At 40.5% G+C, this 17,650-nt stretch overlaps 1 protein-coding gene across 8 annotated transcripts in view; it reads left to right on the top strand.

Moving 5' to 3' along the window:
• NAV3 (neuron navigator 3) overlaps positions 1 to 17,650 on the top strand; it is a 448,025-nt gene that overhangs the window by 380,417 nt on the left and 49,958 nt on the right. For all 8 annotated transcript variants that reach the window (XM_035127692.3, XM_088676973.1, XM_088676974.1 and 5 more), the window contains 5 exons: positions 1,476 to 2,184; positions 4,650 to 5,138; positions 12,530 to 12,571; positions 14,642 to 14,799; positions 16,126 to 16,314. In XM_035127692.3, the coding sequence (XP_034983583.3) occupies positions 1,476 to 2,184; positions 4,650 to 5,138; positions 12,530 to 12,571; positions 14,642 to 14,799; positions 16,126 to 16,314 (1,587 nt within the window). The remainder of the gene's footprint in view (positions 1 to 1,475; positions 2,185 to 4,649; positions 5,139 to 12,529; positions 12,572 to 14,641; positions 14,800 to 16,125; positions 16,315 to 17,650) is intronic.

Raw genomic sequence — 17,650 nt, forward strand, 5'->3', positions numbered from 1 at the left:
TTGCTCCAGTGTTCTCATTCATAAGACCCTGAGAATGAGTTAGGGAAATTTCCACATGACATCTTCTCTTTTTGAGTAGAAAGAGGCAGCTATAGAGTTCTAGAGAGAATTAGAGTTGCTATTCGGGTAATTGCTAAGGGTGAGATGTATGAGTTGGGCTGGTATTTCAGATGCACTTAGCATTCACTATGTAAAAAGGAAGGTTTGGCCTTTGCGAAAGGTTACTTTAAAATAGCACTATGTATGTTTCTGTTAGTAATGAGTGACTAAAAATTTATAGATGAACCAAATGAAAATCAATAGACACATTTTAGTTTGTTGTATGCCACATCTGAAACCTGCAATTATTCCTAAGTAATAGGCCCAAGGAGTTTCCAAAAGCTTTTAGTACAAGCTATAAGGTTATGCCAACCAAATTTAGCTAAGTGTTGTTATTAACTGCAAACATCTAATAATGGCTGCATGTGTCAGGATAGACAATAACAATGAATTTCAGTGTATCTGATGAAGTGTGCATGCACACGAAAGCTCATACCAAAATAAAAACTTAGTTGGTCTTTAAGGTGCTACTGAAGGAATCTTTTTACTTTGTTTCGACTCAGACCAACACGGCTACCTACCTGTAAATGAATTTTAATGTGAGTGGTGATGAATACCGGTATATTATAATTCGGTATGCTTGTTTCGCAGTGCTTGGAATTACAAGCATACAATATTTTACAAGTCATAGGAAGGATTCCAATTTACCAATTTTAAAGAAAAGCAGATCGGCTCTTACTTCACATTAATAGGTTCTGAGACAAAACTAACGAAGCCAATTTCAACAAAAAATAGCATTATGCACTTAAAAAGTGAGATGAGTGCCGCAACCCGAGATACGCCTTTGACTAGACTTAAACGTCCAGGGATCCTTTACCTTAAACTTACAATATTTATAGCAAATGATTTCTGGCTCAAAGCAAGTGTATATTATTTGAGGGGAAAGGTGGTATAGGCATCTGATTGGCCACTGTGAGTAGTTCAGAACTCCACCTAAATTGAGTTTAACTGAACTCTCTGATGAAATGGTCTCCATAGGTTCTGACTGCTTCCAAACATCCTGACAGGGTCTTGTGAATTTGTGTATATGGGTTTAAAAACTGAATCAGTTCATTGCTGTACGCGGGTGAGCGAAGTATGCAGACATCTATGGTCCATTTAATGTTAATAATGGGGAGGTATGGCAGAAAAAAAGAGAATGTAGTTCAGTGAATCAACCAGAATATCTCAAGCGATCTATGCCCATTGACAAAGTGAGTACATTGCATGGTGGAATTCTGCCTGGCAGTTGTACACACCTCTCATCCTGAAATGCCAGTAGGGGCCAAACCACTTACAAAAACCATAACAAAATTATCATTCCACATATTTGCATGTATTACTGAAAATGTACTGCTGCAAATATGAATCACTACAAAAACTCTGCTTTCTGTTAGGAAAAACAGATGATGCAAAGGCTTCAGAAAAAGGAAAAACTCCCCTCAAAGGAGCTTCTATCCAGCGCTCACCTTCAGATGCAGGGAAAAGCAGTGGCGATGAGGGGAAAAAGCCACCCTCAGGCATTGGCCGATCAACAGCTACCAGTTCCTTTGGTTTCAAGAAAGCTGGGGTTGGCTCTTCAACCATAATCTCTGCAAGTGGTGCAACCATAACAAGTGGATCGGCTACCTTGGGGAAGATGCCCAAATCTGTAGCTATTGGTGGGAAGTCCAATGCAGGGAGGAAAACCAGCCTAGATGGCTCACAGAATCAAGACGATGGCGTGCTGCATGTGAGCTCAAAGACCACCCTGCAGTACCGAAGTTTGCCACGCCCTTCGAAGTCAAGCACAAGTGGGATTCCTGGCAGAGGCGGACACAGGTCAAGCACCAGCAGCATTGACTCCAACGTCAGCAGCAAGTCTGCAGGGGCCGCCGCTACCAACAAACTGAGGGAACCTACGAAGATTGGCTCAGGGCGCTCCAGTCCTGTTACCATCAACCAGACAGACAAAGAGAAAGAAAAAGTGGCCGTTTCTGATTCTGAGAGTGTGTCGCTGTCCAGCTCTCCAAAATCAAGTCCAACCTCAGCCAGTGCCTGCGGAACACCAGGCCTCAGGCAGCCAGGTTCAAAATATCCAGACATTGCCTCGCCCACATTTAGAAGGTAAGAGGTTTTCTGTGAAATGGCAATGTTATGCTCGGCCCACTCCCCAGAGGGTCGAGAAGTTCCAGAGGAACAGCATGCCACATAGGCTTGGTTTCTTTTGGAATGAGATCACTGGAGACTTGGGGCATTTGTAATATTTTAGTGTATTTACAGGCTGAACATAGGTTCATTCTCTCCAAACCTACAATCTGCCACCCGAGCACCAGGGGGTCTGGACTCAGCTTGTTTTTGTGTGATGGGAAGTTTCATAGCTCGGTGGTGGAACATCTGCTTTCCATGCAGATGCTCCCAGGTTCAATCAACACCACCAGGTAGTGCTGGGAGAGGACCCTGCCAGAAATCCTGGAGCGCTGCCAGTCAGTGTAAACAATATTGAGCTAGATGGTCAGAGCCAGTATAAGGCAACTCTCTATCCTCCCCGTATTGATACCTAGTTCCATCGCTTATAATCAGAAGAGACCCCTTATTTCATCTGTAAGTATGAACTGAACAAGTTTTCTTTTTTAAGCAACTGATATTAATATTGGTCTCATATTCCACTATTTATTCTGTTTCCTTCCCAAGAATTCCACAGAGCAATCACAGACTTATATTCTGCTTCCCGCAATCGCCTCCGGCTCTCGGAAGTGATGTTTTATATTTAGATAAGTGAACACCGGTCCGTTCTGATTTTGCAGTAAAAATGCGAAGATTTATTTCTCCCATAAAGTAACCCTAGGAAGGTTCTGGAGGACAAGTGCAGAGCCTTTCAAGTAGGCATCTGAGAGAACCACATGGCTGTGAAGTGAAAAGCAGCCGATGAGAGTCTCTCCCCCCCCTCCATTGGCATTCCAACCCATGAACTTTGATTGCTAAATCATTTGAAAATCAATAGACCTGTATGTTGTGTGCCTGCCTCTCTCTAAAGCTCCATGCAGCAGCATGCTGGTTATTTCATCTTTAGAGACTCTGAATAGTGCCCATCAGGGAGGAAATATTTGGGGCAGGGCCTAAATCCAGTCATTAACAGCAGATTGATGCTATTCCAAGTGGCTAACTCAGGGTGCAACAACATAGCTGGGGTTGGGAAGTTTTGCTTCTAGCAACTGTTTGCAAATGCAGTTTTCCCATCCAGCCAAGAATAGCACCCACATACATAGGGCTAGAAGCTGGACCTGGAGGAACTGATAGTGGCCAAGAAGGGCATATCGGAGACAGTTTGGTATTCCCTTAACAAACTGAAAGGATTCCTGATGAGGGATTATTAAGAAATAAATGTCACTCTATCTGACTGTAATTTTTCTGATTGTGTTTTCTGGTTGTAATTTTTCCTGGATAGCTAATGGATTCAGATGAGGAAACTGAATTTCATTAACTATATATTTTGCAAATTGTTTAAAAAACATTCTGGGTTGTAGTCAGCTAACGTTTACTCAGAATAGACACAATTTAATGAATGGGCCTACTAGGCCATCAATTTCAATGGGTCTACACTGAGTAAAGCTGGTTGAATACGACCCATAGGTTTTGGATCTTCTAATATTGTTACAGGATTTTCAGTAGGAACTCAGATGGGAGGGGGTGCAAAATAAAACCCATCATTCTATTTTACACTGCTGGTGGCATCTGAACATCAGCATTTACTGATCTTAGCAACTTTGCAATATACATCAAACCATAATTCAATCTTAGGAATCCAAGCCTATTTCTTTGCTGAAACAAAGTCAATGCTGCCCTCTTGTGGCTAATTGCCAGCACACTCTTTTGCTTAAGAGTTATTAAATGTGCTATTTTGGTTGCTATGGTTTATGCCAGTTGCTTCTTGTTTCCTTTTAGTACACTGCACTGTAAATCTAGAAAATCCTTTGTATAAGGTGATGTAGAATATTTCAGCCCTTGCAGAAACAGAAATTTTCGTAGACTTAACTGTATATGCAAAACTTAAAATAGTTTTTCTCCACACCCACAATTGCAAAATCTTTTCACACATATGCGGATAGGGAACAGACCCCAAATTAGCATCTTGCATGTCATATAAGTATAATTACTTCTTTAAAAATAAAAAACAAAGATTTTGAAATTGGGGAGGCGTGGATCCAACTATTTACAAGGTTGTCCAGACCATGCTATGCTAATTTAAAAACAAATGTCGTAACTACTGAAGATTTTGTGCTAACCATAGGATTTGGGTGAAAGTTTAATCTTTTTACGCAATCTCATCACACAGGGCTCTTGTGCTTTTCATCTCCCTGGGAAGGTCCGTTTCCTCTCAAAAGACAAATCTTGGAATTAATGCAGTAAAATAAAGTATGTCCAAGTTACAGAGGGCTTAAGCGGATTTGATTGTGAGAAGCAATTGGGGGGTGGAGGAGAAGGGCGTTATATTAGCTGTTTTCCCATGCCTTGGCTTTCAGAGCATTATTACGCGAAACTTTAGCTTTTCCGAATAACACTTCTGTTTGTTTCGTTTGTTTTTCCTGTAGGTTGTTTGGTGCCAAAGCAAGTGGCAAAACTGCCCCTGCACCCAATACAGAAGGTGCCAAATCCACATCTGCAATGCCTAGCCCTAGTACCACGTTAGCTCGGCAAGGCAGCCTGGAATCTCCATCCTCAGGTACAGGTAGCATGGGCAGTGCAGGTGGGCAGAGTGGCGGCAGTAGCCCTCTCTTCAGCAAACCCTCGGACTTGAATGCAGATGTTGTAAGTTTAAGTCACTCCTTGGCTTCTAGCCCGGCGTCAGCCCACTCTTTCACGTCAGGCGGTCTCGTGTGGGCTGCAAACCTGAGTAGTTCCTCTGCTGGCAGTAAGGACACACCAAGTTACCAGTCAATGACTAGCCTCCACACAAGCTCTGAATCTATTGACCTCCCTCTCAGCCACCATGGCTCCCTATCTGGATTGACCACAAGCACTCAAGAGGTTCAGAGCCTGCTCATGAGAACTGGAAGTGTGAGATCTACCCTTTCAGAAAGGTGAGTTTGCCACGGAAGGAAGTATTTCGATAAGGGTCATAAGGGAGGCAAGGGAAATGGAAGCAGACAGAAGCATGGCTTTAGAAATATGCTGTATCCTCAAATCAAAATCAACAATGTAAGAGGGCAGGGGAGGAAAGAAAAGTAAAGTAACTGGAAATGCTTTTTGATAGCGCACCTTGTAGAAAGCTCTACAGTACTTCCAATATATTTATGCTCAGTAGAACAGATGATTCTATTGGGGGCAGTTTTAGGGTACTTCAACCGGTGCAGCCACACAGAGCACCATTCTGCAGGGAGCACCACATTAATGCTGCAGAACAGAGTGGAGAGTGCCGAATTTTAGTGTTGCACAGGGTGCCGCTGAAATTTGAGAGCCCAAAGCCCACCACTGCTTCATATCTGGGACACTTTTGTTACATTTATTCTGGAGTAATTTAGTTTATACCTGGGAAATTACCATCAGTTCCTATGTCTATGTTAAGTTACAAATACTTGCAGCTCCAAAAAAACAAAAAACAACTTCAATATTTATTTGACCCAGAGACTGAAAGAAGGGAAAGTGTGCATTGGGCATACACAATAAACTAGGGCCAAAAAACCCCCAAAAACCTCCTTCCACACTCTGGAAAACATTCCAATCAAGATTATGCAGGTAAGATGGTATATCTAGGAAGAGTAACATGAAAATCAAACCACAGATTTATAAATTAAATAGTGACACTGTTTCTCTAAAATCTATTCAATTTATAATTTGGAAAAAAAACTTAGTGTGAAATTACAAAGTGAGGCATGAAACGTTCTAAAACATTTAAACATTTTAAAAGGTTAATAGTTTCCATAGCATCAAAACTTTAAACTGGCCATTAAGTGCTCCAACTTATATTCTCCTATCTGTATAACAACTATTTTGAGTGAATCTGAGTATAACCCAGCCAGTGTACTTATGCAGAGAGTAAATGCTATCACATGAAAAATACAAATTTATAGGCAAATGTTCACAGGTAGCCATTTTGTTGCACTATAAAAAAATATAGCACTTCCTAGGCATTATCTTCTTTTGTTTCCTTCAAGATAATAAAGCACATCGGTATTTTTATGCACATGCTCTGGATCAGGGGTGGGAATGTGTTTTTTGTTTGTTTGTTTTTGGCTCCAGGAGCCAGATCATAGGCAGATCATAGGTGGGGCAACAGATCTGTCAGTCACATGACATCTTTATGATATCACATGATTGGCATACAGGTTGTCCCACCCACCTGTCAAAATCCATTTTGCGAGTATCACAAAAGAAAAGAGCATGTTGTCCCAACCCTGATTGTGTTCATCTTAACTAGTTCTCATAATGTTAAATCAAGGTTTAGCATTATGCCAAGACATAAACAATGAGCATATGACAAGAATGTGATTCAAACCAGCGCCTTTTCTATTCTCTTATATACTATGCTGTATGAGCTGTGTTGCATATTTGTACACTGTATTAAATCTCAAGGACTCTCCATGTTTGTTCTTTAGCAAATATAACTACATGGAGACATTATAAAATAATTTTTGGAATAGCTATTGAGTTTATTTCTGCCTTGAGGGCATTTAGATAAAATAATAATTTAGTCTCGGCTTTGCCTTTTTCCAAGTATTATTTGAGAGAGCATTGAAATTGCACGAGTGCTCTACTGAATGGAGCAGTGTTTGTTGACTCCGATTATATGTGTATTTACAAATGTTAAGTAAAGAGGCAAAACACGCAGCATGAACCAACTGATTCTACAGCAGCACAGGTTCTCAGCAAAAGCCAATTAGCTCTCTAAACATAGCCCAGTCCTAGAAAACACCCCTCTCATAGCATTTCCTAAGTGAGAGCAGGCAAAAACCACTCTGTCCCTCTGTTATATTGGTGTCCATTCAAGGCACAGCAGATGGCTGACAAACTAGTTGGAGCTGAAGGGGTCTCCAACTTGCAGCAAATTGTCCCTTCAGCTATTCTGTCCTGTCCTGATTTTTAGGGGTTTCTCTGGGCTGTAACTGATACAGTGCAGTACAATGTGATCAGTACAGTTAAATTTGGTACCTTGAAACAGGTAGCCCATATCTTTTATGTAAGCCAGACACTTTTCTATGCCCTCTTTCTCTGAAGCAGGGAGATGATGATTTGTTACAAATGTGGCTTTGGATTTGCATATGCAGTGTGGCCATAATATACATAGTCATTGTATTCCCTAAACCATAATGGCAATTGAATTAAGTGGTGAATTCTGGCTTTTTACTTGATGTTTGAACTAAACATAGGTCCTTATCTACCACTGAGTTACTACCTTGTTGTGAACATGCACCTTTCACAAATGCAGGTACAAGGTTAGGTCAATCTTAGATTTGCTACATTATCTGCAAAAGACTAAAAAGGTGCATAATGAGGCCCCGAACCAAGGAAGGTTAAGCACACCTAAATTCCCACAACGACAACTCCAATCCAGAGAAAGCTAAGAGTACTCCTTAGCTTTCTCTGGATTGATGTTGTCATTGTTTTTCTGCGGGAGCAGTTACATAAGACCGATTATACGCTTCCATGAATGATTTAACTGCAAGAGATAGAATATATTCTACCCAGCTCCCTTTTCCTCTAGCTTAACTTGGATGCATTTGGGGGGGGGGATTTCCCCCAATCTGTCAAAACAGATAAAATAATTGTTGGTCATATGGATTTTAAGAGAATGTATTAAAATGGGTCTGCATGATTTGTGACCCAAGCTTCCTTGGAGCTATAAAAATAGTGAGATTGTCAAGCATTCAGTGTGTGTACTTGGGGAAATCACAATGTGGGCAGGCATGCATTACAAACAGAGAAACCCTAAAATGTTACTTTGACAGTATACTGGCCACAGAGAATGCAATTGTCTCCAAATATATTCCTTTTCACAGAGTAAGCCATTCATTACTTGTGCAGAATTTAATGATATTAGCAACACACACACACCCTTTCCCAGCAGGTTTTACTCTCATGAGTCTCTCAGCCCCACTCACCTCACAGAGTGTTTGTTGTGGGGGAGGAAGGGAAAGGAGAATGTTAGCCACTTTGATTTTTTTTAATAATAATTTTTATTGATTTTTTCTTCATAGAGACAAAACATACACAACATATACAATAAACTCTGTCCCTTCATTTTCCCTCCACCCACAAGACCACTTCTGCCACCAGTGATACCCATGGGCATTGAGAAACAAAGGGGTCCATTTTTAAGCTGGGTTTGACCAAAGAGTGCTGGAAAATTCCTCTCTACCACGTTGTTGGCTCCATCTTGGCTGATCTTATCCTTTGTCTTTAACTTCATTACATTTCAAATTTAAATTCCGCTTAAATTACTTCTGAATCCTCTTCAATCAGTTTTTACAGTCCACAACAGTAAAATCCATTTTCTTAATCCTGTAGCAATTTGACAGCTTTTGACAGCTGTCAAAACGTCCTCCCCCTTGTTGCTGCTGAACCTCAAGGGGTATCGACACCGGGGGCTGGGAAGGTTTGGAAAAGTCTTTCTTTCTCTCGGGTCCACAATCTGGAAAAGAACTTTTCCCCTTTCAGTTTAGGAATATTTAATACGCCTCCCGATTAACCATTTGGAAGAGATCGGCTTCCGTTGCTTTAGAATCTCTTCCTATCTTCAAATTTAAAATTTTTAAGGTCCGAATAGAGATTTGACTTACTTTGTACAAGTCTTTTATTTTCTTGGAAGAATCCGCCGCTTGCAGGCTGAGGACTCGGAGCTTCACTTCAAGGAGGTAAGATGAAACCCAAAAATGGCTCCCACGACTCCACTCCGCTGGCTCTCGATCGCTCTACGGAGCTCTCGGGCAGCGGAGGAATCGCGTCTGGAGCAGGCAGCTGGGCGCTATGTCACCGGGACTCTCTACCCGGTGTTTTTTCGGGGAGTCCGCTCGCTCTGCGGACTTCCCCCCCCCTCCACGAAGCCAGGGACTTCAGAGCGCGAAGTCCCTGCGTCCTACTCCACCAGCGCGACGGACCGGAACATGTTAGCCACTTTGAGACTCCTTAGGGTAGCGATAAAGCGGGATATCATATCCAAACTCTTCTTCTTCTTCATAGACAAAGTTTGCATCACTAGCAGCATCAGATACAGCAAAGCAGGTTAAAATGTACTAATACTAGTTTGCAATTACGTAAAAATCCACCCAACTCATACTACATAAAATAAAATTTGCACACATAACATGATAACCTCCTTAAAATTTCCGTCAAATTTCACATCTACGTAAATCATTTTAAAGCCCAAACTGCAAAATAATGGACTTTTCCAAAAACTGATACACATGTGTTTTTAGTAGGAAAATAATCAGTATTAGACACTATTAAGTAGCGTTTGAAGTAGGTGGTTTATTTTCTATCTGTTCATATTCGTATTAGAAACCAACATGGTTTATTTTATTAATACTTATATACGTCATTCAGTAGTCCACTGTGTCTTATCAAGTTTAGGGTATATAGCAACATTTTTCTGTTTTTAGCCTGCAACAACCCCACGTCTCTTGCCATGTCCACAGATGGAGAAACAAAGCCATGGTAATCAAGTGGATTTGATTTCTCATTTGGAGATTGTGGTCCCACCTGTCTGACTGGCATTCAGTTTGGGGGCAGGGGAAATGGATGTGCTCAATATGCAAATTCTAGCATATATAAGCTAGCCAGGGCTTTTGTGTTTCAATATGTATTCTACTGAAAGAAGTGGAAAGCTCCAGTATTTGGATGCACATACTAATGCAGATCTGATTAGCAGTGTGAGGCTCCTAAAACCAAAATATATTTAAGACAATGCATGGACTTTCTATGGGCATCTGATCTGATGCAATTGAACAAATAAATGGAAAATGTGACAGACTGTGCACCTACGGTAGCTGTAGCCAATCAAGGGACGCAGGAGCCTTGGACCAACATCCATATTATCTCATCCTCCAAACTAAACTTAAGTCCTCTATATAAGTAGGTTTCTAAATTGTAGTATGGGTTAGGCAAAATAAATAAATCATGGTTCTGTCAGTTTGATGCAGCACATCATTATAATATCCTGATACGTGCTTGTTTTTTATTTGGATATTATGTAAATTGGAGTTTGGTAAGTAATTCTCGAAGCTACGAACATGAGTTTGACCAAACTGCGGGAGGCAGTGGAAGACAGGAGTGCCTGGCGTGCTATGGTCCATGGGGTCACGAAGAGTCGGACACGACTAAACGACTAAACAACAACAACAAGTAGTTTATACTATGGAATGTGTTAGAAAACCTGAAATCTTAACATTATATTTGAAAAATCAGTGACGGTATTTGATCAGTATTTGAATAATACATGGATTTAAATGGCTCTGCTATTGCTGGTGTTTTTCATGTATTATTCAACTTCTTTCAACTCCTGAGTTTTTGTTTTTTAAATGGCTGTTTAAAATACAAGGGAGAGTCATGGTCACACTGAAACACCCCCCCCCCAAACAACATGTACATACTAGTCTGAACATCTTTGTGATCCATACGTCTTGTTTTCTAGTCCATAGATCACAGGATTCATCGCTATGTGCATAGGCTGATGTTCATGTAACCAGCATGAGCCTAGGGCTGCTTTTGCAATATCCCCTGTGGGCAAATCCAAAGAACGTCTGTACAAGGCCCTTCAAATATAATGATTATAGATCTGTCTTAGGAGGCTTGGCAAATAAGTGAATCATCCATCACCATTCTTATAAATACAGTCTCTCCACAGCTACATACAGAACAACAATATCAGAAACCAAAGCGTTAGGACTCAAAGGAAAGTGGTTTTATTTGAGACACAGATTGTTTTCTACCAATCATTATTAGATATTGTATATTAAAAGGTTTTAAGATATACTTGCAATAAAAGATTCCCCTTTTGGTTTGGGTGAGGTTTGGAGAACCCCCTGAACAGCATGCAGTGGGAGGAGAAGGGGATCATTCAAGCTGGCACCCATTGGTATTCATGATTGGTTGGGATCTCCGTCAAGAAGACGTAAGCCCTAAAAAATGGTGCTGACAGTCACACCAAAACATTGTTAGTCGTTCTTCAAGCAGCTTTTCACACCTTTTGAAATCTTGTGTTTCAACCCCAAAATGTTTGAACAGGGAAATTTGATACAGCAGTAAAAAAATGTCCTTAAATAACATTCCCCCCCTATTGCATATCCACATATAGTGTTCTGCCCTATCACAATACAGAAATAAGAAAAGAGAGTAAGGAAATGTATCCTTATGCTACAGAGTGGGTTGCCTTTCTTCAGCTGATGGGTCAAGCCAGATGCATGGCCAGAGAATACCTTGGGCAGGCTCTATCTCGCGTGTTTGGATTGAGATGGATTTCCTTATCTTTTAGTTCTATTGAAATCATTTGGGACTTATAAGTCATGGGTAAGTTGCCCCATTGGTTTCAATGGGACTGAAATGTGACAAATTTTGTCTGGAAATTCAGTTTAGATACTTTGTTCAGCAGTGATTCCTTTTTGATATTGTGCCATGATAGAGAATAATAATAATAATAATAATAATAATAATAATAATAATAATGTACTTGAACCAGGCCCAATATGTTCCGCAGATGTTCTTGTGAAATGAGTTTTTCACTTAACCTTTGAAAACCTGCCCAGAATGACTGGGGTAACCCAGTTGGGTGGGCATGATATAAGTAATAAATGATAATAATAATAATAATAATAATAATAATAATAATATTCCCTGGTGATGCTACACTTTAACAGGATAATAGTCTTTATGGAAGACAACCAAACTATCATAGGAAACTGAAACCGGATAAATCTCCTGACCTTGTCGCCCACATGATCCTTCCTAGGACTATTATGCTCAAATTCCATAATAACTAAGGCTGGAATGGGAATAAGATTAAGCAAATTCTCGAATCAATATCTATTTTCTTTACAAAAGTATGACATTTTTTCCCTTTTGATAAAAAAATAGCAATACATTACTTGCACTGATGATTTTCAGTGTGGCATAAAAGGTACCGTGTTTCTCATATTATAAGACACGTCTTATATTTATTTTTTCCTCAAAAAAACACACTATGGCTTATTTTCAAGGGATGTCTTATTTTTTTCCTCCTCCTCCTGCTGCGGCCGGCATTGCTGCTGCTCCTATCACTATGTCTTATTTTCGGGGTATGGCTTATATTCCTTGAATGCTTAAAAATCCTGCTATGGCTTATTTTATGGGGATGCCTTAAAATATGAGAAACAGGGTACCTTTCAAAGAATACATTTAAATAATTCCGAATGCCTTTTTTCTGATACAACACTTTAGAATTTATAATTTTGAAGTGCTCTTTTTACTATATGTCCTTAGGGGATTTTCTTTGTTTTAACAGCATGCAACTTGACAGAAATACACTGCCCAAAAAGGGATTAAGGTATACAATGTTTTATTCAGCATGGCTGCTGTTTCTCTGTTGTTCCGTAACTTTTTTCTATAATATTTCATCCTTTTCTTGTCACTGTGTATCCTGTTTCTCCTGTTAAACAACTAATATAAAATCAATTTTATATTTTTATAACCCCCCCTTTTAATGTTCTTTCACTTTCACTCTGGCAGTATGTGAAATGTTGAAATAGCATGCAGGTAGTGCCCTCAACAAGTGTGAAACAACATTTTTTTTAAAACCTCCCTTCTACCTCTATTTAGAAATTATTCCCTCAAAATAAACCAGATGTTTCAGTGGAACCTTCAAATTTGGAACTCCCAAATTAGCTTCAAACATAAGTTCAGCAACTGTTGATTCCTCCCCTGCCTCCTTGACTTGTTCCTTGCCCTCTGTCTGACAGAAATTAATTCCTCTGAAACTTTCCCACTTATTCAGATCGGAGTAATCGTATTTCCTCCCAGAAAAAAATCATGTTAATCAATGAACTGCAGCAAGCTTGCTTTGCTTCCAGCTTTAATCACACACTCAGAGGGCTAGGACCATTGGTTAAGTGTCTGGCGTTGTCACCGCTGGTATTTTCTACGCAGGAACAATATATGACTTCTTCTGTTGCACTTGACTTGTAGCACATTGGGGTGCCAACCCTCAATTTGTGTCTGCCAGGGGCTTTGAAAAGGAAAAATCTGAAGAACCTGCCTGCTCATCAAAAAGAATGCACTGGGTAGTAATCCTGACTACACTGCAGATGGCAGAGCATTTTAATGTGTCTCCTGGAATCAAATGTAGATGGTGTTTATTCAGTCTGCAGTTCTCTTCCTTGCATGCCATCCCGTAGAATCTGAGACATTACCATAAGAGCCAGTGAGGGAAAATAAACCCGAACTACCATCTCCCATACGCAGGCTTTATGGAGGTCTGAAATATAGCGGCATGCAATCCTGAAGTTAATGTGGAAACCCCACCCCTTGTGCATTGTTCTAAGAGTTTCACCAAAGTTTTGCAGCCCAGCTATGCAGTCCTGTTTGCACAGATGTAGGACTCTCATTGTTGCAACAGCAGAAATCTCCCAGTGCACTCAAGGAGGAGCAGCTGCAACAGACAACAATGGTTGACTTGTCCGGGTGGGTGTGGGTGTGACGTTTTTGATCCCACCGCAGTTGTTTAAAATGGTGCTGGAACTACGTACAGTATTGAATTTTTTTTAAGGTTTGCAAGAAATTTGGCTGAACGAAGCCTACTTGTACAATGACAAAGAAAGTGCACACTCTTGAGTTGAAATCCGAACTATCTGAAATGCCTGCACACGCTAACTTGCCATGTTAATCCATTCAAGAATTTGCTTTTCTCAGTCCCTGCCGCAAAGTTTGGCAGTGGGCTTCAGTATGTGTGCTGTTGGTGCAGTTACATTCTTGTATTTGGGAGCAGCACCCAAAAGTCTGTGAGAGGTTGGGTTCCCAAAGCTTTTTCTTTCTGCAAACACATTTCTTTAAAAGTGAGTATTTCCCTTGCCCTCCCTTCATTCTTATCAGTTTGGGGTAGGGCATAGCATCAAGGACCAACCCTTCTGAGAGCCAAACGCTGCATTTTGTCGCTTCAGATGTCACTAACAATAATGCATTTCTTTCACAGCTGCTCTTCTGTTTCTTCTGCTTTCAGCCTACCTGTATACTATGCTCCTGTAGCTCGTATAATGTAGGAATTGGACACCCTTCTCTCCTTACTACCAAGCTCTCATTTTCCTACTTTGTTGATATGCTTGAAATTAAGTTTTTGCTTTATCTTTTTTTATGTGTTAGAGTTGTTGTGTTTGTTTGGTTTTTTTAAAAAAAAACCTGTTATAATCAGGCTTAGCTGTTTCCTTTGTACGTCTTCCCATCACATGCAGATATGTATTGTTGATTGTTTGTCCGTCTGTTTCTTGGGTGACATGACCCCAAGTATCCTGTTCAGCATTGACTAAACAAACTGTATGATTATTGCTTGATTCCAAGCCACAAATCTCTTGCTAAGTGCAGTTCACGTGGAAGTTTTCAGTGTATCAGTGGTGATGTCTTTCAGGTATACGCCATCCTCTCGGCAGGCCAGTCAGGAGGAAGGGAAAGAGTGGCTGCGTTCTCATTCTACCGGAGGGCTGCAAGACACTGGAAGTCAGTCTCCTTTGGTATCTCCTACAGCCATGTCTTCATCTGCAACTGGGAAATACTTTTCAAACTTAGGTAAAGAAAAAGAAACTACTTGCTGAGCTTCCTTTATACATTTTAAGCTCTCCCTCACTCTTTTAGAATGCATAACTTCAGCCATCTAAAATTAAGCATGCATTCCCCCCCCCCCCCGCTCCTACCGTATCTGAACATATTCCTTGTCTCCCAGTCCATTCTGGGGATCAGTTCCAAGTACGGGTTAAAGTCCTGCACAGCTTGGAACCTCAGCATCTACAGTAGGGGTGGAGAATTAATTTTTATTTTTTTCAGCCCAGTGAGCAGATCCTTATCTGTACCAACCCCCCAATGGGCCAACTTTGACTGCTGGGCTGGAAAAATAATTAAAAGTGCATTCTTCTCCTATATTTTGCTGAGCATTTTTAAGTACGAGATCTCATTTACTCAGAAGTAAGTTCCATTTGTTTCAGTATAATTGTATGTCAATGCTTAGACTGCAAGTGAAGGCAAGGAATATAGACATACTGTATGTTCCCCCTTTGGTAGAACCAAATCTGTGTGTTTCCGTGGATTTGTTTTCCTCCATTGTGGTGACCCAGTACAATGGCTTATTGCAAAAGCTTTCTTCCACCCCTCTAGCATTTCTTTTCTCTGTGGGCCATTTTTCCAGTGTGTTAAAAGACTCTCAGAAAATACTGCTCCAGACATTTTTATTTTAGACACAGCCAGCAATGCTGGAAACATCTTGACATAGGCCATTAGTTCAAAATATTTGACCCTAATGTCTGAAGGGGCAGATAAATGCTGTTTTCCTTGGCCCTAGTTCCACATCAGCTAGATGGGTCAGAAATGTTCCCTTTAAGCTTGTTGAAAAAAACAGCTTTCCAAACTGTGAGAGCAGTATTTGAACCAAGAAAGGGGGGGGGGTCCTGTTACTTCTCTTTTTGATAAAGCCCACACATATGAAAGTTCCCACTTAATATGAGGACTGGTGCATATGTATGTGTGTGTGTGTTTTAGCAGGAGGAAAAAGTTATTTGAACAGATACTGGTAATCTTGGCAAAATTATCTCCATACCTGTACTACAGATTAGGAAATGCCATATTATAATTGTAAATAAATTTGGAACTACTGAAAACAAAATCATTTTTCTATGGGATCTGTTTTAACTCGGTAGGGAGGAGCTTCAGACAAAAATAAGCCAAACATGCTTATGAGAAAACACTCTAAAAGTGTTTCTAATTCATCAAAAAATTAAAAGCCCAAATGTTATTTGGTAGAGCTTTCTCCCCCCCCCCCTGCAGTGCAGTAATGTGTTATCAAAACTTATGGTATTATTATTATTATTATTATTATTATTATTATTATTATTATTATTTCAGTGAGTCCAACAAACTTATCCCAATTCAAACTCCCTGGGCCCAGTATGATGCGGTCCAACAGCATCCCTGCACAAGATTCTTCTTTCGATCTTTACGATGATTCCCAGTTGTGTGGCAGTGCCACCTCCTTGGAAGATAGACCACGTGCAATCAGTCATTCTGGGTCATTCAGAGACAGCATGGAAGAAGGTAAGGCTATGTGTGGTATATTTAACAGAGGCTGCCTTTCGGTGTAGCATGAAACTATGGTTTGTGCCATAGAGTTAACTAGAGTTAAGAAGCCACACCATAGTTTCAGCTTCAGGTGTACAACAGGTTTATTTTACAGATTGAGCAGTTAACACATAAAATGAAATCAAAGATCAATGGAAATAAATGCACCCAGCTATGCCTATTCTATTTTTGTGATCAAGCCAACACTTACCAAATTGCATCCTTTTGGGTCTCTTCATGGCCCTCTCCTGGTTCCTTTGTCTTGCAGCACCCAACTGAGCAAACCAACACTGTTCAGTGTTCAACCCCATTTTCTCTTTTGCAACTCTTTAACCCAAGCTCTTCAATTCTGACTTCACAACTTTAACCCAAAACTAAATAACAGTATCCTGTTTTCTAGCTTGACTTCTATACAATATTCCCTTCCAAACCTTTTAGCTAATCAGGAGAAAGAGTATTGCGTTTCCTTTTCCCTATATTGTCAATTTCCTAGCATAAATCTTTTATCTGTCTGCGCAAAGTTTACTGGGCAAAACATCTCTTAAACTTTTGACTCTCCTGTGAACAAAGCAGCCCCTTGTACGTTAAATCTTCCTGTGAACTTCTCGCCATCCTATGCGCAAAAACGTTTAAAGCCAAAAGCAGCAATTTTACAAACAGGCTGAAAGACTTATTACTTCACACAGGCATAATTTGCAAACCAGCTTCAAACTGTGGTTTCACATCCTGGTTTGTTAGTCTATATCACAGATTGTGAGCAGGCTTGCTTTCAGAGCAGCCCATTTTGGGGCATTGCATCTAAATATAGGGGAAAGTGTTTGGCTGCAAAGATCTGAATTCAAATTCCTGCTCAGGTCATTTGGGCCAGACATAGTTCCTCAGCTTTGAACTTTATAGGGTCAGTCAGGGGTTAAAGTAGGATAGGTAAAAAGGTAAAGGGACCCCTGATCATTAGGTCCAGTCGTGACCGACTCTGGGGTTGCGCGCTCATCTCGCATTATTGGCCGAGGGAGCCGGCGTACAGCTTCCAGGTCATGTGGCCAGCATGACAAAGCCGCTTTTGGCAAACCAGAGCAGCACATGGAAACGCCGTTTACCTTCCCGCTATAGCGGTTCCTATTTATCTACTTGCATTTTGATGTGCTTTCAAGGGCTACAAATATGATAAAGCTGAATTGTGTTTGAATACACATGTACATGTTTAGGTTCAGATATGCATTAAACCCTGCCACGTAGCCCTGTGGTACCACTACAATATGAATACACTCAGAGGCTAGTTGTTGTTGGTGAGGCAGATGTACTAAACAGGGGT

This window comes from Zootoca vivipara, chromosome 9 (genome assembly GCF_965207765.1).
Source record: "Zootoca vivipara chromosome 9, rZooViv2.hap1.1, whole genome shotgun sequence".
Classification (NCBI taxonomy): Eukaryota; Metazoa; Chordata; class Lepidosauria; order Squamata; family Lacertidae; genus Zootoca; species Zootoca vivipara.